At 46.1% G+C, this 24392-nt stretch overlaps 1 protein-coding gene and 1 long non-coding RNA gene across 3 annotated transcripts in view; one reads left to right on the top strand and one right to left on the bottom strand.

The window, feature by feature from the left end:
• Window positions 1-901: 901 nt before the first annotated feature.
• On the bottom strand, window positions 902-4976 carry DBX1 (developing brain homeobox 1). Its single transcript, XM_059388648.1, is given in 5 exon segments — window positions 902-1258; window positions 1736-1938; window positions 3875-3973; window positions 4609-4951; window positions 4953-4976. Coding segments are annotated over 5 exon segments (1026 nt in total).
• Window positions 4977-10069: 5093 nt separating this feature from the next.
• Window positions 10070-24392, top strand: part of LOC132010776 (uncharacterized) — a 155797-nt gene continuing 141474 nt past the window's right edge. For both annotated transcript variants that reach the window (XR_009402284.1, XR_009402285.1), the window contains exons 1-4: window positions 10070-10213; window positions 11116-11177; window positions 18132-18231; window positions 19121-19195. This is a non-coding gene — a long non-coding RNA (uncharacterized LOC132010776). The remainder of the gene's footprint in view (window positions 10214-11115; window positions 11178-18131; window positions 18232-19120; window positions 19196-24392) is intronic.

Raw genomic sequence — 24392 nt, 5'->3', positions numbered from 1 at the left:
TAGTCATTCACAATAACATTGGTATAAAATATCCATACAGCACATGTGTACAAAATAGTGTACAGTTCATAAAAGCTGTGCAAAGACAGCAAAGTTCAGTAAAAAAAAAAAAAAATCAAAATCAAAGAGGCTTGAGGGTTCTCTCTCTGCTCACATCATGCCCAGTGCTCAAGAGCCTTTCAGGTCAGTGAAATCTCCCCAGAAATAATAAAAGGGCACAAGGTAGAGTGCTTGGTGCATATACTGTGGATACAGAAATTTTAAAGAAAAAGCTTTAAAACATGCATACAGAAATAGAGATGGACTTTTCCCTCAACAACTCACTTCTTTGCCCAGAGAGCATTGGGGATATGACAGAAAAGACTCGTTATTTATGCTGTGCCTTAGACCGGAAGGAGTCTGTGAGCGTGTGTGTACAGATTTGGCTGGGTAGGTGACCCTCCAACCTAAGATAGGGAGGTGGAGGCATCTAGGAAGTCAGAGGTCTTGGAGTCATATGCCTGGGATGTTGTGACTCCTAACTTCTTTTCCTTTGCCATTAAGAGTTTTGCTAAAGACCTGCAGAGCCTGGCTCACTGCTAAACCCAGGCTATTGGTGTGAACACCCCCACTGTGTTTAAAATAGCTTGCAATAAGCAAGATAGGAGCTCTGGTGGAGAAGTTAAGGCTGGGACCAAGACTCAAGTTTCACTTAGTGGAAAGAGCTGTTGGGAGGTAGTGGGGGGGGGCGGGGCGCCATTTTGGGCAATGGAAGGGGCTGGGGCGCCCCTGACGAGGTGATGGTTCTGCAAAGGGGAGCCACAGCGTCTGGGCAACCGGAACTAAGCGGACACGCAGACGGAATCCCGCCTCTTTAATTTCAAAGCACTTCTAAACAGTACCCAGGCCTCGGGGAGGGCTTCTAAGACACGGTGATCTCTTCCTCTTCATCCTCATCCTCCTCGGAATCGGAGAAGTCCGAAGGCTTGCCGGGGCTGCTCGAGTGCGCGGGCGAGGCGGGCAGCGGCCCTTCCAGCCGCGGGTCCCGCAGGTGCCGAGGGTCGGGGGATGCGTGATAGACTAGGCGGTGGCGGGGGCTGCCCCGGCCCTCGTCTTCCTCTTCGTCGTCCCCCGGGCCCTTCTGGCCAACGTCACTGAGGTCTGGGTGCGGATTGAGTTTGGTGGGAAGGGTCTGCTCTCGGCAGCCCCCGCTAGACAGGAGCTCGCGCTCCTTGGAGTTCCGCCACTTCATGCGTCGGTTCTGGAACCAGATTTTCACCTGGGGCGCGGGGGATGGGGGTGGGGGGTCGGGGAGAGGGACAAGCAGAGGTTAGCGTAGGCCCTTCACACCAAGGCCCAGGGCTGGGGGGTGGGCGCCGGCAGGACGGCCTGGGAATGTAGGAGGCTCTGTCTTTCCTCTCCTTGCCTGCTGCCCACGCCCTGACGTGGGTTCAGAAGGCTCAAGGCACTCACCCTACCCTCACTCCCTCTTCAGGTCCTCGCTGCTCTAACCCCATCCTCTGACCTCTGACCCTGATGTCCGCGAGGGGTGGGGGGTGCTGAGCCGGGCGTGGAGTGAAGAGACCGGGAGAGAAGCGGGCTGTCCCGACGAGCCTCAAGGAAGCTGGCGGGTGCACCTTACTTTTCCCATCCGAACAATGGGACCGAACTGGTCTCAGAGAACCCTCCCAGTTGTACCATGCCTGGGGGAGGGGTGAAGCCTGGGGGCTGGGGGCTGGGAGGAGACCGCTCTCACTTGTGAGTCTTTCAAGCCCAACTTGGCCGCCAGCTTCTTGCGGTCGGGCTTGCTGATGTACTTCTGCTTCTGGAACATCTTCTCCAGCGCCTTGCGCTGCACGTCGGAGAACACGGCTCGGCGCAGCATGCCCCGGCGAGGCTTGCCGCGGGCCGCAAGCGGCCAGGAGAAGGTCCCAGGGATGGGCACAACGCTTGAGGACGCTGCGGAGGGGTGGGAGTGAGGGGTTGCGAATGAGTGGGCGGCGTCCCGCCGGGGCAGTAGCGTCTACCCCTCTCTAGGGGCCTCCCTCGGTTCTTCTCTCTGATCCCTTCATCTCTTTAAAGCTCCCCCTTTTCTCCTCTTGGAGAATAGGGCAGGAACCTACAAACCTGCGAGAGTGAAAGGCGCTTTCCGCCCAAATAACTTTCCCTTTCAACCAAGCAAACCCGGATTAGGTAAAACCACGGAAACACAGAAAACAGCTCCTACAATAGCCTGTTTCATTTTTACATTCAACGGTCTCAGGGGAACAGTCTCAAGGGGGCAAACCTACGTGTATCAGCTAAACTAACAACAGAAAAACATAAATTACAAAAATAAAGATAAAATATACAGAGGATGCCACTGGGTTTCCCCCTTAAGCTTTTTTTCACCTTGGTGGCTTTTGTATTCTTTAGATGAAAAGGAGGTACTTTACCGATTTGACAGAAGAAAATCCGCTTTGGATTTTTTTTTTTTTGAAAAATCCAATCAGCATTCATCTTTTTCATATTAATCTTTCCTCCCCTCCCCCACAAACGTAAAGAATTCGGCCCGAATACATGAAAAGTGGCAGCTAATTAGCACATTGACCGCTCCCCAATGGGTATTGGCATGATAAAAAGGGGGAGAGTTTTGCTTTAAGGGAGGGAAAAAAAAAACCCAAAAAGAAACAGAGACTCTAATGAAGCGTGAATGGTAATTGTGTAGTAATGAACTAACAGAAAAAGACTGAGGACAAGCAGCGAAAGCCATATATTACTGGGACAAAAGAGATTTACACTTTCAAACTAAACACAACTGCAGGCCAAGACCATTGGGAGAATACTGATGGCAGAGGCTTCTCTTCCCGGAATCATTTTCATTAAATGGACATGAAAAGCTATTTATAAAGCCCGGGTTGTTTTTGTTAGAGCATTGAGATGAGGGAGAAAGGGAGCAAATTCCATTATCAGCAGCAGCGTGAATAGTGGTGGGGGGGGGCTGTTGGTGAATTCTCTCTCCCCCTTTTAAAAATCAATTGCATGTTTCTTTCGCTGATATTTGGGAGTGTTGTCGTGGTTTTACCCATCCCCCACCGTCCATGCCCAGTCTCTCTTCTCTTTATAGGCTCTCCTCCGTCTCCACTGAATCTCCACTGGTTTCAGAGTTTTGAGCTATAGTTTGAGTCACTACTAGGTTTGCAGGATGAAAACCTCCCATAAACTGTGTTAAGGTGTTTCTCCTTTAGACTGGGACCCAATTGCAGGCTTCCCTCAGACTTCTTATGTTACAAGCTCAAAGTCTTTAAAAAGATAAGGCGGTGGGGGAAGGGTCTGAGAAGAGGTTGGGAAATCAGGTTGGAAATAGAAGGTTGGGGTTGTGGGAGGATCTAGTCCCCCTCCCCCTGGGCGACCCCAGGCATCCCACACAAGAGGGCACCCCATGTGGTCTTGTGAAAAGCCCCAAGCCCTGAATGAGTCTTAAAGAGAAATTAGCCCCGGCTGGTAGGTGTCTCTCGGCGGCGTGGAGGGGCGAGGGCCGATCTGTGTGTGGTTGCCCGAGGAGCTGACCAATTGGTCATGGTGCTGAAACCTTTGTGGGGAATCGTGGCCAAGTGCACTGACTCTGTGGGAAAACGGCGGCGTGAAGGGATGCCAACAGCTCCTCGCCGGGAAGGGAACCGCCTCAAATTGGGACCATGACAATTCCTGCTAATTTGTAGAGCAGGGAATTGGTGCAAAGTGTCAAGCAGTCACTGCTTGTGCTAAATAGGGCATCAAATTGGCGCGACGGATTCGTGAATGTTGTACGCCTCGCAACCTCTGAACCAGAGCATAACCCCGAGGGGTGGACGGAGAAATATGGCTTCGGAGCAGGGAGCGATGGGGGACGGCAGGGAAGGGGGATGAGACCTACCTGGGAAATAAGATCTGATGAAAGGCTGGAAGGAACCTTCGAAGTAGGGAAAGGCGAAAGTCTTGGGAGGAACGCTCTGGAGCAAGGCGGGGGATGTTTCTGGCAGAGAATAAAGGAAGAATGAAAAGGAGGGAGACAGGGAATTTGATTAAGTACTTGATTATTGTACAGAACATTAAATACATGATATCATTAATCCTTCGGCTGGCTTCAAAGGCATTTTCCTCGGTGTTTTGACAGAATAAAAGAAATCTTCCCCTAACATTGTGCCATCTGTGAGTATCCTTCCGCCCTCTCCGCACCCCCCCTCCGCCCCCACGCGATCTGCCACCTCAGAATCGGCCCGTCCCCAGTCTCATCCTGGGCACTAGAGAGATATGTAGTATTGGGGAGAGGAAGAAAAGAATTGCAGGTCCAGAATACTAGCTAAACTAGTAAATATATTGTCTGGGATTTTAAAAACTGGCTTCCAGAAGTTCGAGGGCAGAAACACAGACGCCTAGGGGCGCACGCTCTCTCCGACTGCAGGTGCTCAAGTTCATTATGAGGGTGGGGCGAACCTGGAGCTTTTCTTCCCAGGAATTGGCTGGACTTAAGTCTCACAGTGCGCGACGTGAGGCTTCGGGGATCTTGCGTAAGTTTGTGCGCTGATGTGTGAGTGGGTAATTGCTGCATACAGGAAACCGAGGCCAGAAGTACTCGCACCTTGACCAGTGCGTTTTGCGCTCACTTACCTGTTCTGGGTGCTGAGGAGAGGATGGCGTTCACCCCAAACTTCAGAAACGTGGGCTCGTTGGCAGGTGAGGCGGCCGTCTGAGGTGAACCGTCTGGTCGACTGCCGGGACTCGGGGAGCCCAGGTCTGAGGTCCCGGTGTCTGTGAGAGTCGTGGGGACCCCCTGCCTAGGGGGCGACATGCTGGCGGTGGGTAAACTGCGGGGCAGGTAAGCCGGAGGTCGGCTGATGCGAATCAGATCCTCCACCAGGAAGCTGGAGTGGCCAGAAAATGCCGACTGCAGGGACTGGGGCAGCGTTAAGGTGGGCGTGGGGCGCAGGAGGCTGGGGTACCCCGCGGGGGGGTGCGAGGAGGCCTGGGAACATCATGTTAGGCGCGGGGCGGGCGGAAAAAGCCTTCTTCCAGTGGCCGGAGGGTAAAAGTCTCTCTTCCCGCCCCTCCCGCCCCCGCGGTGCCCTCTCTCTTGGGCAAACGTCTCCAAGTAATGATCCCACTTGGGCGTCTGCGAGTCCTCCGTGGTCCCCGTCGAGGTGATGGTTTTATAGTGGCCCGCCCGTTAAAGCGCTTTGAAAAGTGACAGCTCTGACAATGAAGTTCAACAAAGTTCTCCACTCGAGCTTCATTCGCCGGAGGCTCTGGGCGCTCTGATTGGCGCAGGGGTGCAATTTATGATTGGATTAGTCTTCATAAGCATGGCCCGCACAATGGGCCGGCAACAAAGGCTGGCGCGCATCAATTCTGCATATCGACCGCCTCTTTGCAATACAGTGCGCCCCCAAAGCTCTCGCCGGGAGTTTTTGTTCCGAAGCAACACCCGGGCTAATTAAATGCCTATTTAGAAGTTTCAGATGACATCTTGCCTCATAGAAAAGGAATTATTTAAAGAACACACTAAATTTATTTGCAGCTCCCCTGCTGAGCCTGGAAAATAAATCAATAAATATTCATAGAAATTCATCTCCAGGCAATCAGTAAAATAACCCTTCCCCTTGTGGGGTGGGCAATGGAAAATTTCAAGTCAGTGAACATGAAAATATACTTGCTTCTTCAGTCTCTAACCCTACACGCTACTCCAGCTGAGGCATAAAGCAGATGTGAGGGGCGGGTAAAATCAGTGTTTGTGGGGTGCCATTCTAACAACACAGGGAGATTGGAATGAATGCTTTGGGGTTATTGGATGTGAGTCCATAAGGATGGAGGGGGAGGTCTTTGCTTCCTTTGTGTCGGGAAACTAATGGAGTTTGAGAGAGCTGGGAGATACCTGAATGATAAAACGTGTCTCCTTCTGCAAACTCCCAGCAACTTAAAACGATTTTCAGCGACATTTCTGTAGAAGTGTCACCGAGGAGCACTTCACAGCTTGCTGGCCTCGTAAAGGATCAGAAAGCAGCAAACGACCAAGGCTAGGCGGCAGTATTCCACTTGCACATAGGACTTACTCCTTCTGGAAGCAGCCTCAAGCCAGGTGACTAGAACACTGAAACGCTACCCTGGCTCCTTTCCAACCTCAAAGAGCTTTCTGCAGTTTCATTTGTAACTTGCAGCCTGGACTGTTAAAACCATAGCAGTGAAAGTTGAGGGTTCTACCTATTGCTTAACTTGGCCAAAGTTTTGTAACCTCCTAATTAACTGCAGTGCACAAGCACATGAAAGCAGTGGGAAGAATGCCATTCCCAAGAATGCTGGCCCACAGTCAGGAGAGTCTATGCTTAATCTGGGGCCCCAAACGAGAATCTTCTTGGAGACAGTCCTTCCCTTTACTCTGGGTTGGGTCTAGGGTGGCGCTGAACCTCCATTCCCCAGTTTCTCTGTTCGGCGAGATAACAGATGTGTTAAATGTCCCATTCATTTCTTTGGTGTGGCTGAACCTCCCCAAAGAGAAGTGTGCAGCCCCGCCAGGCTGCCCTGATCCTATTAACCATGAACTAACTGTCACCTTCAGCTGGTTTTCCTTTTTGCTTTTTAACACAAAGCTTTCTCAAAAATCTTATTAACCAGCTTTATTTCTCTCGATGGTTTTGTTCAGGGCGTTTTGTGTTGATGATCTCCATGTCGCTGCTTTAACCATTCAATAAAAGTGCATCTGTGATTTATATCACATTAAACCAGAAACAGAGCCCGCTAAAGCTCTCCCTTGATTCAAATTAAAAAGTTATTTAGGGCCAGGCTCTGGAGCCGAATTATAATGCTCGAAGATGACGCAAGTATGGAGTTTCTGAGCCTATGATGCTTCTGGAGGCGTACTGGGCGGCAGGCAGCTGAAAACCTCTAAGGAAAGGAACAACTTTTAAATAAGTGGCCCTTTAAATATGCGAAATGTATTGTTCCAGTTAATTGGAGTTCCCGGGAAAGGTGGGGGGACATGACAAACCTTGGAAGTTTGTTTTTGAAGTTTTATAATAAAATAGGGGTGGAAAGTCTAAACGGCTTGAGCACCTGCACTTTAAGTTTGCCACAAGACAAAGTTTTCCGTCGCTATCAATTCCCCACTACCCTTGTCCCCAGCTGCTTTCCGGAAGCTGGGAGACCGGCTCTGGTTTTGCATTCTCTCTCTCCAACTCTTCTCAGATCCAATTCTCCTCCGCCTCTCACCTCCCTCCCGCCCTCCCTCTCTCCCTCTTTCCTTTCCTCCCCTCCTGGAACTGTAGTCAGTTCCCGAAGGAGAAGAAAGGGATGACTACAGATGTTGGATTGCCCATCAATGAAGCGCTTGCCCAGTCTTCTGGGGGGTCGGAATAGCGCTTCCGTTTGCAAGGTTTTTTTTTGGGGGGGGGGAGGCGCGCTAAGAAGTCAAAGCCAGTCTGGAGCCCTCTTAGTGCCATCCTCTTCCCTAGGCTTCCTCTCCTCCTAGAGCATTTCTCTGGGTGTAGTTTTTAGTTATTATCCTGCCCACCTACACGCTCCAAGCGCCCCTACTACCACTCCCACATGCGCGCGCGCGCGGGCGCCCGCACCTCCCCCCAATACACACACACACACACACGCATCCCGGTCGTTCTACCTTACTATAGACTAACTGCTGCTAACTTATCTGCTTTTTAAAAGGGGCCCTGACATTTTGGAAGCAACCCCTTGCTGCGACCCACGTGGACTCTGCTTCCAGTGGTCTGTCTGCAGAGCCCCCTGAAGCATTCCTAAGACGCAAAGAGGAAAAGTGAGGGCGGGGGCGAGGGCTGGCCCTCCGTGAAAAGGCAGAATAAATCCTAAGGAAGCAAGAAATCGGACGAAAGGATCTTACTTTAAGTGATCTCCTTGAACGCGTCTTTTCAAACCCCGCGATAGCCTAAGGGGCTGCGCGGCGCTGCGGCGGCTGCTAAGACCTGTGACTAATGCCGTTTGACCTGAGCCCTTGGGGTTTTGTGCGTCCTGCCATTCATGGTAATGTCGTTATCTTCAAGTGTATTTCAAAGAAGTCACTCACGTCCACTCTCCCAGAGCTGGGTTGTCTATTTCTCTTTCAATGGAAAAAAAACGCGAGTGGAAAAGTGAGACTCCGAGGCCCTGGCTGGCGTTAAGATGCTTGCCTGCCCCACAACGCTACTGCTCGCGCGGGGAGCCCGCGGCTGAGATGGCCGGGACTCCTGGGCCCTATGAGGCTAAAGCCGCAGAAGCCTTCCTGGAACTGTAGGGTAGACTCTTGGAACCTTCTCTGGGAATTTCTTTCCTCCCCGCCAGTGGAGAGCGGGCGGGTCCCAGTCCCACGCGCCTTGCTCTCCGGGTCGTGGGGCACTCCGCAGCCAGTGCACCCTGGTAAGCGCAGGCCGCGCGGAGGTAGGTGAGGTGCCTGCGATGTAGAGAGTGGGCTTAAGACTCCCTGCCTTCCGAAAAGTTAACGAGAGATAAGTTCGGGAAGGTTGGGACCCCAAGGTAGCACTTTGCAAGGACTTGAACCCCCAGGCCTCGGCGCTCTGGGTAGGAGCTGCCAACACTTGGAGTTCGTCTTGAAAGTTTGGCAGGATGCGGGGCGGGGGCGACGCAAAGATGTGCGCAACGCCTGGCTTCTTTGCTTCTCGGGAGAAGAGGGAGCTGACCGGCTAGGCAAAGGAGGAGGGCGACAAGGTTTGGGCTCAAAGAGCCTTCTAGTCGCCCCAGCCCTCTAGGCAACCCGCTCTATTAAGACACCTCTAAAGGGGTTCACCTTCAGAATAGGCCACAAGGAACTACCGGCCTCCCCAGCTCTTTCTAGCGTCTCCCCCCACCCCTCATTCCTTTCACACTCACCACCCCTTTTTTTTTTCCTTGAAAATCCTTCTATTGTGCCAATCAAGCAGATGGTTTGCAGGAAATATAGCTTGGCCTCGCTGACCGAAACTAATTTTAACTAGCTTTCCAAGCCTGAAACGTTTGTTTTGCTCTTACAAAATAGCCCCCAAAACAGCTGGCAAGGGTGAATTAAACCCATTAAAGACACATTTATAAGAAATTATATTCACATAGATTGCCTGAACCCCCTTGTGCAGCCTAAGAGGGGAGATGAGCGCATTTAAATGAAAATGTCGCCGAACGCTCCTCTCCTTAACGTAGCCTGAAAGTCTCAAAACATTTTACTAAATAGATTAACTTGACTATTGTCTTGCATCACATTTATCAGCTTCATTAAGTGAATAGCTGAACAAATATATTACGCATGCATGAAAAGCTCTTTTTCGAGGAGCCTCATTGTATCCTCAGCCCTGACAGGTGGTTAACTGTGTGTTGTGTTTTTTTGTGGGTTTTTTTGTGTTTTCTTTTTCTTCTTCTTCTTTTTTTAACCCGAAGAAAGAGGATCTCTGTAGAGCAGCTCGGAGCGCAGTGCCCCGCTGGCGAGAGTTTACTTTGACTCGGGCTCGGACGCTGTGGCCCAGCGGTATTAACACGGTGAGGCGTCGGGAGAGGCGATCTCAGCCCATTGAAAATAATCAAAATTAAATTTAGAAGAGCCGGGCCTTGAGTACTTTTCCTCTCCATCACCACCGCCCTCCCCCCTTTGTCTGGGACATCAATTTTGTATTGTTTCTTTTCAAAGCTAATAATGTTTGTCTCTCTCTCGCCTTAAAAATAAATGGCCTTCCTTTTCCTTGCTTGGCCAGCTCTCCTCAGGCTGCAGGTTAAATATCCTTTTAACTCCCATTCGGATCCACTTCACTTTACTGGGTGTGTTTAAGGATAGTCCTCGTCTCCTGGGTCTCGCCGTGCCTGTGTGTAAAATGAGGGACTGCCCTAGCGAGCTCTCGGTAGGCCCTTTCAGGTCTGACCTAAAGTTTTTAAAACGCTCAGCTCTTCGTCGCCCCACCGCGGGCCCCAGCAGCTCCCAGCGTCCGGCCCCTCGGGCCACTGGAAAGACGGCATTCTAGGTCCCCAGGGCGCGCCGCGAGCGGAGGGAAGGAGCTCCCAGAGCGCCTCAGGCTTCCGGGCGGGGCGGCTGACCTCGGAGAACTGCGCCTGCGCGCTTTCTGCGTCCCGGGGGTCTCGTGATGCATTGGGTGCGGGGCGGAAAGCCCTGGGGCTGCCCGGCCCGCGAGGCCTGCGGGGTGGACTGACCTGCACCCTCCTCCCGCCCCTGAGAGCGCCCCTCTTCGGTGCTGGTCTCGCCACTATCAGTGGCCCGTCGCCAGGTGTAAAACAGGTGATTCTCCCTGACACGCTCCCCTGGTGCTGGGCGGCGCCTTTCAGCTGCTGTAATTACCCGTGGCGGCCCCACAGCGAACCCTTTCCTCACCGCCCCGCCGCCTCCCCACCAGTCCGCCCCCATCTCCCCCACCCCCAGGCCCTTACCCTCGCCTCAAGCTGGAGCTATTGATTTCCCGTCCCAGGGTCTTTCTGGGCAAAGCGGCTTGGATGAAGGTGAAGTTCGCTGACGGGCGCTGGGTGGGAAAGGGTACAGGACCTTTCTCGGGGGCCTGAAAGAGCTGCTTTTGTGGACGGCGGGAGGGAGAAGAGAATATGAAATCGATTCCTCCTTCTTCTAGTCCCCAAGGACTCCAGGATGGGGAGCAGATGCCTCAGAGCGAGGCTGGTTTTGTGTCGGCGTGGAGCTGGCCCCTGGGGTGCAGGGGAATTGGCGGTCTAGTGGGCTGGGTGACAGATCCTGGAGCCATGAACGCGCCCACTGCTCACCACCACACACACTTCAGGAACGGGACTCCCGAGAAGCCTGGTCTAGTTTACTTGGAGTGAGTGTGTGAGAAGTCTTAGATCAGTCCTCAAGCTACCTCTGGGGCTTGTTGTCTTGATGTTAAATCCCATCTTGTCCAATATTTCAGAGCCTGCAAGGGAATAAAGATGTTTGCCTATGCACTGAGACACCCTTCTTAGAATTTCGGAGACAGAACCTTTCTTCACCTTCTCCTTTTTCTTTCCCTTTTGTTAAAAACAAACAAACAAACCAGATGGTTTGCTTTAAAACACAGAAGGAAGAGGAGTTATTTGTAGATTTAGGGACATTTGGTTGGAGGCGGTAGAAAGGAAAATATCCTTGTTTCTAAACATCCCCAACTCTTCAGCTCATTTTCTCTGTTTGAAATTTAGAGATTGATCTTTTGGGACGAAGAGGTAGTTTGCAAATCCAGATACCCACGGGAGGATTCGAGGTAAGACTACTAGTTCTTTTTAATGTGGTGAAAATTAGTTTTTTTTTTTTATTTATTTTTATTTTTTATAAACATATATTTTTATCCCCAGGGGTACAGGTCTGTGAATCACCAGGTTTACACACTTCACAGCACTCACCAAATCACATGCCCTCCTCAATGTCCATAATCCCAACCCCTTCTCCCAAACCCCCTCCCCCCGGCAACCCTCAGTTTGTTTTGTGAGATTAAGAGTCACTTATGGTTTGTCTCCCTCCCAATCGCATCTTGTTTCATTTATTCTTCTTCTACCCACTTAAGCCTCCATGTTGCATCACCACTTCCTCATATCAGGGAGATCATATGATAGTTGTCTTTCTCTGCTTGACTTATTTCGCTAAGCATGATACGCTCTAGTTCCATCCATGTTGTTGCAAATGGCAAGATTTCATTTCTTTTGATGGCTGCATAGTATTCCATTGTGTATATATACTACATCTTCTTGATCCATTCATCTGTTGATGGACATCTAGGTTCTTTCCATAGTTTGGCTATAGTTTTAAAAAATATATTTCTTGTAACAGGTAGGGGGGCTTGATTTGGTCAGAGGAGAATCCTATTGGATAAGGAGGCAAGTTTGAATCAGGAATCAGTATTTGAGAGCAAAGTGTTCTGAGGTGGGTGGGCCTCTAAGTTGCTGGAGATATGTGGGCTCCAGGCTGAGGTAGTGCTGGAGGTTATTTCAGGAAAGAGAGAAGGAAAAATCCCCCAAGACTTTTATCTGCTCTGTGACTCTGCTAGTGCAGGAGAAGGAGAGGGAGGCTTAGGAGAATGTGACATCCTCTTCCACTGAGAAGGGCTGGGGAAAATAGCCTTATCTTAGGGTATTGTCTGTTTTGCACAAGGGCCTTAAGCCAACTGCCATCTATGAGAATTAAATCCAAACATTCCCTTGCCTGCTTACCCTCATTCACTGACGACTCCTTCTCTAACTGTGGAGAGAAAAAGAGATTATTATTCGACAGAAATGCCTTCCATTTCCTTCCTGCCAACCTACTCTCCTTTCTGTGCACGTTGCCACCGAGTTCAGGCCTCTCCTGCCTCCCTGGGGACAGTATTAGTTACTTATAATCTTTCTGCTCTTCCAAATCTACTTCCAGCCCTTCTCCCCATGCTTTGGCCCTAAGAGGCTGGCCTCTAGGCAATGCCTTGGCTCCAGGATACCTTGCTGGCTGGTTTCTTCTAGTTGGTTTCAGTCCATGGGAGGAAATGACACCAAGTCAAGGGCAGGAGGAGAGAAAGGTCAGGCATTTATTGTTACTGCTTTCTTCTTGCTGTGTTGAATTTCTGGGAGTGACTACAGCCACAGCTCACAAGCTCCCTGGGCTCTGGAAATATTTTCTTGCCAACCTATTGTTCTTTCAGGCTCAGAGATGGGACATAATGGCTTCTCACTGTTGCTATTCTTTGGGTGCATTAACATTTCTCCTTTAGTCCCATAACCCTGTCCACACTTCTGTAATTGTTTTTTTTTTCTTGGAAATATTTGCCACTGAATTCCTCACTTTTTCATTATTCTCCCTACCTATAGCTTCAGTATCCCCTTTACTACAGATTCTTTGAAATAATGCTCATTTTGGTCACCTGGCTGGCTTAATTGGTAGAGCATGTGACTCTGAATCTGAGGCTTGTGAGTTCAAGCCCCATGCGGGGCATAGAGTTTACTTTAAAAGAACAAAACAAAATATCAAATAGTGCTCATTTTCAAAATCATCATCTCTTGGCCTTATGTTCATCACTAACAACTTCTTCTGACATATTTCCTCTAACTTTTGTGAGATAAGATCAAAGGAGGAAGCCTGTGACATACCCCACTCCACGTCCCATGCTGACTCCATCCTGCATCACAAATGGTCATGCATCCAAGAGTGTGGATACCTCAAGCACATGTCCAAGATCCCTCCACATCCTTGCATGCCTAACAGTAGGCCCTGAGCTGTGCCTCAGCTTAAGGATGAGCATGCTAGGGGCATGGCTGACTCTTGGAAAGAGACTTAGGAAGAAGCTGGCGTAGTCTCTGATCACAGTTTTGGTTCCATTTGAGTAAAGAATTTCAGGGCCTAAAGGAATGTGCAGGCTCTATGTGAACATGTCCCCTCAGCCACAGGACGTAAGTGGAGCTGAAGAGGTGACAAACTGGGGCCCTCTTTAAAGTTCAGAGCCCAGGCCACTTCCTTGTCTCTCCAGGTCTAAGCATGATACTTTTTTCACAATCAAATTTTTGAATGCAATGTCTGCCCTTGGGTTCTCTTATTCTTGCCACCTCCATGAGCTTTCTCAACCTGGCGCCATCACATTCTACTGGAATGGCTTTGGTCAGTGTCACTGATGTCATCCCTGTGGGCCTAGTCAATGATCTTTTCTTCCTTGGCCTGCCTGCAGCACGTGTCTCTGCACTTCTCTCTCCTTCTTGGTCTCAGGGTTTTCTTTTTCTTTTTCAGACTGTTTCTTGCTGTGTTTAGGAGCTCTCTTTTCTCCCTTTATCCCTCAGCCTGTGATGTTATTCTGACTTAGGCTTTTCTCTTAGTTTATTTATTTATCATTTATTCTATCCCTGTTGAGCTCCTTGCTTTTCCCCAAGTGTGCCCTGCCTTCTCAAACCCCGGTGACTTTGTGCAAACTGCTCCTATACTCTTTGCCTGGCTGACTTCTGCTCCTTGGAAAAATTTGGCTTAAGACTTACCTTCTCCGTAATGCTTCTTTGACTTGGCCTCTGAGGTCTGCACCTCCTGGATATTTTCTTGTAGTACCTAATACCCCCTTTAATCATTATATTTATATTTAGAGTCACCAGATCGAATACTGAATGCACAGTTACATTTGAATTTCAAACAAATAAATATTATTTTTCATGTAAGTATGTCCCCAGTATTGTGTGGGATGTACCTATACTAAAAAAGCTATTAACTGTTTATCAGAAATTTTAATTTAACAGGATATTCTGTACTTCTGTTTGCTAAATCTGGCAACTGTACCTATTGGAATAATTTACATGTCTGTTTCCCCTGTACACCGTAGACCCATTGAGGGTGGGCACCATATCCTTTGACACTGTGTCCTGGTGCCTGGCATCTGGTGTGTGTTCAGAGACTATGTACGTAGTGATATATCCTTCAAATTCTGGGAGCACTCTCCTGTCTCACCTAGAAGGACCTTTCCTGCTTTAAAGTTTGGTGTATTTGATTCACTGATCTCTCTTCTAACCTCTTCTAAAGTTTTATCATTAATAGTTCTTCTTTTTATACTATTTGGTTCTCTAGACAATAGTTAGATTGAAAAGCTCCAGAGTTTGTCAGACGACTGTGTAATCTTCATTTGTATCCCCTGGACCAGTCCTCTTTGCTGATTTGGATGATTCAGTTGGTGTTTTGGCCATCAGTGGATATTCCCAGTGACTATGCTTAGTTGACCAAATATGTTTAGCAGAGAGCCGATTTCATAGCATAGGCAACATATAAACACTAACTGCTGGTCTCACTGCATTAGATGAAATAAATGTGTAATATTTATAATATAATTGATGAAGGCACTGGCAGATCCTTACCCAACCCTCACTTGGGTTCTTAGATAGAAACTATGTGTATAAATAGGTATTTTAATGAACTCATCACTAAGAGAAATTATGTGACCCAGGAAGCAAAAAGTTGCTACTCTGATAACCGGTATTTATCAAAAAAGGGGTTCCAGCTCATCTTTAAGCCCTGGGTACTTAATCAGCTGACATGAGATAGAAGCCCAGCACAGGGTATCAGAATTGGTTAATTCCGGTGAAAAGGAAGGTAAAGAAAATGGGACGCTCAGAGAAAATGCAGAGATGTCCATCTTATCAGAAGAAGAGTCAGTGTATAGAGCTAGAACTGCAGTGCCCAATTCAGTAGCCACTCGCCACATGGGACTGTTCAAATAGAAATTAGTTAAATAAAATTGAAATAATTTAAATAAAAGCTTAAATATAAATAAAATTTAAAGTATAGTTCCCCAGTCACATTAGCCACAATTCAAATGCTCAATAGCCACATGGGACTCGTGGCTGCCATATTGGATGGTACCGGTATAGAACATTTCCATTATTGCAGAAGTTCTTTGGACAGCATTGACTGGAATATTGCAGAAGTTCTTTGGACAGCATTGACTGGAATTTCTCAATGTGGGAAACTGATGCCAAGAAGCTGAGGCTGTTGGCCTGGGGAATGGAGACAACAAAGATATGACTGCCATATTCAAGGATTTGAAGGGCTGCCAAGAGAAAGGAAATAAGCAGCCAGTTCTGTATTACTGGAAGGAGCCAGAGAGGGAGGATACTTTATAGCAACTTTATTGCATACTTTGTAGCAACTAGAGACTTTAATATATAACTCATATCTTTTCACCCTGTCCTTCCTTAAGTTAACAAACCTTTCCTGAGGTTCTCCCATGTCCCCTCAGGAATGATTCCAGATCTGGGAATACTGGCATGAACCAGACAGACACAGCTTGTGCCATCCTGGATCTTCCCATTCCAGGAAGTAGGGATGGTTCCCTCCCAGCTGCTCTCCCTGCCTCTACCACAGCTTTGCCTCCCCATTCTCCTCCCTCCTCTAGGATGCCAGGCCCTTTCTTGTTAGTGTACGTTTACACGTATTTTTCTCTTTGCTTGATTTGTTTGCTTTGTTTCACTAACTCCTGATCATCCTTCAGATTGCAGTTTAAAAGCTGCTTTCTCATTACTTGGTTTTGATGACCCTATACTTCTTTTTTCTTGGATTTCTACATAGAGAAAGAGAGAAAGAGAGAGAATGAGAGAGCACCGGTTACCACTTTACTAGCTTGAGTCCAGCTACCTAATCTTTCTATCCTTAGTTTTTTCAAGTGCCTCATGTAAAATAGATATAATACTTACCCTAAGAGGCTGAAAAATGTTGCTTTCCAGAACAGTAACTGGCCAATATTTATTTATTTATGTATGTATATATACATACATACATAATATATATATGTGCGTGTGTATGTGTGTGTGTGTATCAGTGCCTTTTCTTTTCAGGAAACTAAATATCCTAATCCTATGCCTGATTTTCTTTTAAATATCAGGGTAGGATATTTAATGAAACAACAATGACAACAACACATGATAATCACAGCTTGCTTTTTTGAGAACTTATTCTATGCCTAGTACTGTATTAAGTATTTTCCATGCATTATTTAAAATAATCTTCAATCTTATCCAGCCTTATGAGGTGGATCCTAATATTATTATCCTCCCTGATCTACAGAAGAAGACACAGAAACTTAGAGAAATTTAATAACGTTAAGTATGTTGGCTTTGCGTTGTATCAGCCTGGCAGGTTAACCTCCTTTTTTTAGAATTCCCTTTGCCACCTAGTTCCTGTGGGAATGGGCCACCACAGTCTTGAGAGATCTGGAGGGCGGAAGGAGAGCAGTAGCCATCTTGTAAGTGGGTCAGCGGGCTCACCTCTTTGTGAGGCGGCAGCTGGACATGGGGACTCCAGCGTCCCCAGGTTGTTTGACTTCTGAGCCAGGAGCCAGGACCTCCTCCCTGGAGGAGGGCACTGGCTTGTGCAGGACACCCACATGCACAAGGTCAGACATAGCAGGGACTGACAGGGGTTCCAGTCTGTTCTTGTGGGGTTCCAGCTTGTGTTTGTAGCTTCCAGCCTGATATGGAAACGTATCTGATATATATGGTGTATTGCTCCTTGGTTCTACTTCTCTGATTGAATCCTAATGCACAGCAAATACCAGAGCTAAGGCTTGGAACTCATTCTGACCCAAGGACCTATGTGCATAAACCCTTATTCTGTACTGACTCAGAACCAACCTCTGAGGAAAGTTTTGGGATTTTTCAGCTTATCAGATTGAATCTGTGGTTTAAATTCTAGGTCAGGAGCCCTCTTCTTTTCCTTTGAAGTACCAGGGGGATGAAGAAGTCATTACACTCATAGGCCAAACTGACATTTGGAGGGCATTTAGCAACTGTTAAAATTTACCTTAGTTTGTAAAAACTGAAAGTTCTACCTCTACTACTATGAGTAATAATGATATGAGTATATATTTAGCTTTTAACAAATTTCAGGTACTATTCCAAGTGCTTCTTGAAGTCATTTGATCTTCACAATAACATTAAGAAATACAAGTGGTACTTACTTCAAACACCTACTTCATTCATAAAAGTAGGTGTTAGATTTTTTTTAAAAGAGAATTCTTTGCAGGCAAGGGCCCTAGAGTTAGGGGAGCTGTTTTTTCCTGCTCTGAGGTAGACGTATATGAGCCACAGGTCGATGTGGCTCCATTTTGGAAGAGCATATATCTAAAGGACTTAGCATATATCTGTCAGCCGGGATACTTCCAGCTGCATTAGCAAAACATCCATCAAAAATAGAAGAAACTACAAAGAGAAGTTATTATTTCCTAAAACAAGAATTCCAGAAGGACCAGGGTTCATTAATTCATTGTCCCATTGATATCATCAAAAATCAAGGTTCTTGGGGCACCTGGGTGGCTCTGTCCATTAAGCATCTGCTTTCAGCTCAGGTTATGATCTCAGGGGATCTCACCCCATATCAGGCTCCCTGCTCCGCGGGGAGCTTCTCCCTTTCTCTCTGCCCCTCCGCCCACTCCTGCACCCACTCTTTCTCTCTCTCTCACAAAGTAAATAAATAAAATCTTTTTTTTAATAAATAAAATCTTTCAAAAAAAGATTTTTAAATTTTAATTTTAATTTTAAAACAATTAAATTAAAAAAAATTTTTTTTAAATCAGGGTTCTTTCTGTCTCTGCTCTGCTATCCTTAATATGTTGACCTGTCTTCTGTGGCTGGCTCCCTCACAGTTTCTTTTGGCTGCCCCAGCTCTATGCATCACATGCAAACGACAACACAGAAAGAGAGTCCGTTTATTGTCTTCGCTCTCCTTTTATCAGCAGGGAAAAGAAGTCTTCTCCAGAAACCTGCCTGGAAGATGTACACTCCTGTGTCATTGGCCAGAATAGTGCCAGTCGCTCACATCTAAGCCAGTCATCGGTAAGGAAATGGAATTGCTTTTTGTCATTAAGTAGATCAAGGGTCACTTTCCTAGAGATTACGTAGGTACTGGGTTTCTGATCAAAGGTCCCTATTAGCAAAGGTAAATGGGTGTGACTTTAGATACAGAACAGACACTGTTACTACATGTTGAAGCATAGTGCATGAAATGTGCCCTACCCAAGTTAGACCCATGGCTGAGTTCTAGTAGCTACTCTTACTAGTGTCTAGCTCCTATTTCATAATTTTTTTATTTTAAGATTTATTTATTTATTTATTTGAGAGAGAAAGATCATAGTGGGGAGAGGCAGAAGGGGAGGAAAAGAAAATCTCAAGCAGACTCCGTGCTAAATGTGGATACCAGTCCGGGGCTCAGTCTCATGACCTTGAGATCATGAACAGAAACCAAGAGTTGGATGCTCAACTAACTGTATCATCCTGGTGTCCTCCTCCCATTTGTTCTTTTGAGAGAGAGAGAGAGAGAGAGAGAGAGAGTATGAGCAGGGGTGGGAGAGGGGCAGCAGGAGAGGAAGAGTCTGAAGCAGACTCCACACCCAATGCGGAGTCAGATGTGGGGCTTGATCTCACAACCCTGAGGTCATGACCTGAGCCAAAATTCAAGAGTCAGATGCTTGACTGACTGAGCCATCCAGGTGCCCCTGTTTTATAAAAATTTTTAATGATTATTGCAGATACTGCTAATGTTCCCTGATACCCATTTGTCTCCTTTGTTATGGACATACTGCATTTCCTAGATTTCCTCATAGTTAGATGGAGCCATAGACTCAGTTCTGGGCAATAGAATGTGGGCAGAAGTAATGTGCCTCCCTTCCAGGCTTGGCATATAGAGTCTCTCATACAGAATCCTATTTCTCTTTGCTTCCATTAGGACACAGAGGTCCCACGTTGGAGTGTTAGAGGTACAGTGCATAATGAATACAGGACCCTGAGTCATGGCTTGGAGGTGAGCCACTGATCTTGTATTGGACTGTGACATAGATGAGAAGTAAGCTTTTATTGTAAGATTTTGGGGCTATCAGAGAATTTATCCTGACCTGACTAAGGTATTCACCAAAATCATCTTCCTCATGCCTCGTGTTTTGAGCTATGGGTTGCAGATATGATGTGCATGTCTCATGCAGCCACATGGTTATTCTAATAGGTGCGAAATCTCATGCCTATTAGAAATAAAATCCCTTTCATGTTAGCCTTACTTAAGCACTTTCAGTGATAGGGAACACAGTATTTCTAGCAAGAGATAACCTCTAGTTAGTAAGAGATAACATATGGATTAAAGGTGGCAAATAGACTTCAGTTCATAGGCTGAATCTCACTGATGGTAGTTGCATCTAATGTACTGTGTAGAGGGACCTGGGTGGTTCAGTTGGTTAAGTGTCTGACTCTTGATTTCAGCTCAGGTCCTGATCTCAGGGTCATGAGAAGATCCAGCCCCATGTCAGGCTCTGCACTGAGCTTGGGGTCAATATGTGAACTTCGGGGGCAAGGGGTCAACGTGGGCAGCCTAGGAACCTCTGTCACATGAAGAAGGGTGTCACAAGGAGGGTGACTGAGTGCTGAGTCCCCTGAGCTCATGAACGAAGTCTCCTAGATGTTTCCTGTTAAGGGACAGGACTGAATAGGGCTGAGCTTGCAGCAGAAGATTCATTTGGCCCCAGACTGTAGGTAGAGGAAGGATGCGGAGTGAGGATTTTACCACATTGATCATTTTAAGTGCAAGAGCGCTTGCTGCCATGGACACAGCTAGTAATCGGGAGTTACTAGATGAATGTTTGTTGAATGAGTAGTGAACAGCCAGGCCAAGGGAAAGGAATAAAGTGGTTACATTTCTTTTTGAGTAAGAATATGGTATGTAACAACATTCTTGAATAGCTACTAACCCTGCACTTGGCAGATCCCAGGCAGCAAATTTCAGATGTTTGGGCAAAGGCACCAGTACTAAGGGGAAGAAAAGAGAGCGTCACTTTTAGTGGCAATTCACCACCAAATCTAATAAATTAACACAGTGTCTCTGTATCTACTTTATATGAAAGTCTACTTTATATGAAAACAAAGTCTACTTTATATGGAAGTCTACTTTATATGAAATCAAAGGTGTTCTCCTCTGGCACAGAAGAAAGCAAGTTGCTTTGAAAAAAGCATGAAGGGTATTTGGTAAAACCATAACTTTCTTTGCAGCTAACTGAGTAAGTGTTCATGTGTTTTAATTCTTATTTTTATTTTGTTTCTAAAAAGTGCATAGCTTCTTAGTATACCAACTTAGTTAGAATATGTTTTAAAGGGTTTCTCAGATTCAGAACCTGTTGGAGGACTGTGGTTACAGAACATATTGGCCTTCATCGGTTCAGAAAGACAAGCATTGCCCCTAGGGTCACTGTCCTCTGTTTCAGACTGTACTAAGAGGAGGCACAGAAATATTTAAAATAATTAAACTACAAAGCTAGAAAACATACCAATAACCCCAGTTTATGAGCATATATAACTTCTGCCCTTTTCTCAAAAAAAAAGCATTATTATTACTTGGAATTTTTTTTTTTTTTTTAAATAAAGCTTGCTTTGTGTTCTTCCTCTCTTGTTTCCACTTTCAGCATAGAGCCTTTCACAAATCCATATTTTTTTTTCTGCTACCATTCAAGATATTTTGCTATCAGTTACGTACAACAAATGGCATAAAGAATGAAGAGTGGGGACTGTTTTGGTCCCTGCTATTCACATTTGCCTGTTAATCTAATTACCAAGGTAGGGGCTCCAGAAACTGAGCTGCCCACATAGAAAAGCTTTCCCCCCACCTGGTGGATTACTTAGACAAGCTTTTTAAATGGGCAGAGTTTGGGGGGGGGGTGGGGAGCGAAATGAATCTTTTTTTTTTTTTTTTAATGTTTCTATGCAGAGCAACGGAAAGAATTTAGTGGTTGTCAACATGAGTTTATTACAAAGGTATCGTTTAAAATGTAGGTTCATTTTCACTGAGCTTCAGGTCACGCAAGCCAAGGGAAACCTGTGCTGCTGTTTGTTTTTTGTGTGTTTTAAAAAGAGCCCATAAGACCTAACGGAGGGAGATGAAGTGGGTTGGGGTGTGTGTGTGGGGGGGTCGCGTCCCAAGGGAATGACGTCCATTAAAGGGTGGCTACTTCAGCGGTGTTATTTCCAGAGGCTCTTAGCAGTTGTGTGAAAGGGCAGCTTTGAAAGAACAGCCTCGGCCAGGCCTGATTTTGAACTGTTTTTCAGTCCTTGATTCCTACAAACAAAATAAAATACCTTGTCGAATAGAGCCCATTGAGGGAGGATGATGGGTTAAGAGTGGGGCTACGAGGTGGTAGCGTGGGTGCTTGTTTATCAAGGAGGAGGGGTCCGTTGTTCCTGGCGTCGGTGAAAGGAAAGACGCCAGAATCTGATGGCTGGGGTACCATTGATGTGAAGTAACGGGGTAATCGGATTGAAAGGGGGCCATAGTATTTATGTCAGTTCACGTTTCGTCAAAGGAATAATATGAGGGGCTACCTAGCTGGGGCTTTGGCCTGGGGGTTCAGTTAGCAAGTATCCAGGCCTCATTGGATTCAAATATAAATTAATTCTCACAGGAGCATTGCCTGATTAATTTATTTGCATAATAGTAGAAAAACTGCAGAGTGGTTACTTTTTTTTTTTTTTCCCCTTCTGTAGGGATTTGGACAAGAAAAGGTTTAAATTCATTTGAAAGAAGAGTGTGTGAGAAGTCAGAGCAGCCAAAGCCCCCTCTGGGGCTCCCAGAGCTGTGTTATGGAGGGAGAAGGGTTGGAGTGGAAGAAGGCTCATTTGTGCAAGAAGTTTAACTCTTCCTAGGATGAAGCACCTCCTTCTGGGGCCCTTTTCCTGTGCTTGGTTTGGGGGACTTAGGTCTTGGCTCAGATGGGAGCATCAGGTTCCGAGGGGGAACGGGCAGTCTGCCCCAAGTGAAATATCCAGTGGGTTCAAGTTCTCATCGGAGGACGTCATAGTTGCAGAAAACATATAGACGGGTTCAATTTTGACTTACTCGCCTTTCCTGGTATTTCGGGAAAGAATTTCAGGTCTGTGTGGCATCCCAGAGAGAAAGTCATTTGGTTTTTAAAACTCATGCCATTCAGGATCTGTTTTGACATAGCGTGTTTATTTAATAAGTACCTGCTCGGCAGAGCCTGGTTCAGTATGTGATGCTGGGTATGCCCGTGGGGTCAGTGCTCTTATCTCAGGAAACTGCATTATGAAAATGAAATGGAAGAAAGAGGGCAAAGGATTCTGAGTTTCGGATTTTCAATATCAAAGTTATTTTTCCTCCAGACCTTTCAGTGATAGAAAAGAAATTGTAAATATTGCTATAAACCGTACTTAGCAAATCTAGCTTTGATAACTTCCAGCCTTTGCTCAAGAATAAAGAGCTTTCTTTTCATAGAACGGCAGATACTATCTTTAGTATTTCTTACTCATTCTTATTATCTTTATTCCCTCATCATCCATTGTTGTGAAAAATAAAGCACCAAAGCCATTCAGATGAAGCAGCCATATTGGCTCAAAATGCTATTTCTACAAGTTCCCGATGGAAATACTTTAAAAATAGTAGCAGGACAAATCCCATTCTCTTTTTTTTTTTCTTTTTAAAAAAAGCTTTTATTTAAATTCCAGTTAGTTAAATACAGTGTAATATTAGTTTCAGGTATACAATATCATGATTAACACTTACGTACAACACCCAGTGCTCATTACAAAATTGAATATTATTAATCTTTTCCAGCGAACCTGGGTGGCTCAGCAGGTTAAGCATCTGCCTTGGGCTCGGGTCATGATCACAGGGCATCAAGGCCCAGCATCCGGCTTCCTGCTTTTGGGGGAGCCTGCTTCTCCTTCTCCCTCTGCCCCTCCCCACTGTGCGCATGCTCTCTCTCTCTCAAATAAATAATATCTTAAAATCTTTTCCTTTGCCTTTTGCCTCTCTTTTAGTCACTCTCCTTTCCTCAGCCTCTTTTGTTTTTGTCCTCCTTTTTCTCACACTACTCAATTACCCCACTTTTATTTACTCATTCTTCACATTGTGCCAAATCATAGGAATAAGATAGGAAAAACACAAGTTTTTCTTCTTTCAAAATTCTGCAGCTTCCACAAATCCCATTTTCTAATTGATTGCATGATTAATTCTAAATTTTATCATGAAAACTTCCTGCTATGAAAGAAATGCTTATGGTAGAGACTCAACAAATATTTCTTTCACTTTCTTTTCACTTAAATACACCCAGGATGTCAATTAGCAAATGCCTTTGTTACTTAGGAATATTAAGGAACAAGAGAATAATAGACCAGAGAGGGAAGGGTGTTCTACACAATTCCACCCGGCCTAGGACCTCCTTTCTATAGAATCTGTCATGTCCCATTTCCTATTAACAAGGGTGAACCTCTTTCTTAAAAAAAAATATGTATTTATTTAGAGAGAGATTACATGAGTCGGGGGAGGGGTAGAGGAAAATAGGGAGAGAGTGTCTCATGCAGACTCCTCGCCGAGCGTGGAACCCAACCCAGGGCTCCATCTCACAATCCTGAGATCATGACCTGAGCTGAAATCAGGAGTTGGGTGCCCAATTGACTGAGCCACCCAGGAGGTCCTGGGTGAGCCTCTTTTTAAAAAGAGACTTTTTTTTTTTTAAGAGTAATTCTAGATTTACAACAAAATTGAAAAGAAAGTACAAGAGATTTCCCATATACCCCCTGCTCCCACATACGCATACTTTCGCCCATTATCAACATTACTTTCCAGAATTGTGCTTTTTTTTTTTTTTTTTTTTTTTTTTTACCAAGGATGAGCCTACATTGACATATCATAGTTACCTCAAATCTACGGCTTACCTTAACTTACTGTTGGTGTTGCACATTCTCTGGGCTTGGACAAATTTATGATGATATATTTCCATCATCATAATATCCAGAGTATTTTCACTCCCCTAAAAATCCTCTCCCTACTTCTCTCTCTCCCCACACATCCCTGGCAAACACTGATCTTCTTACAGTCTACATAAGTTTTGCCTTTTCTAGAATGTCCTGTAGTTGAAATCATATAGATTGGCTTCTTTCACTTAGTAATAGGCTTTAAAGTTCCTCCATGTCTTTTCATGGCTTGAAAACGCATCTGTTTTGGT

Source organism: Mustela nigripes, chromosome 1 (assembly GCF_022355385.1).
Source record: "Mustela nigripes isolate SB6536 chromosome 1, MUSNIG.SB6536, whole genome shotgun sequence".
Lineage (NCBI taxonomy): Eukaryota > Metazoa > Chordata > Mammalia > Carnivora > Mustelidae > Mustela > Mustela nigripes.
Note: the sequence above shows the minus strand (reverse complement) of the source record. Positions and strands in the feature narration are given on the sequence as shown.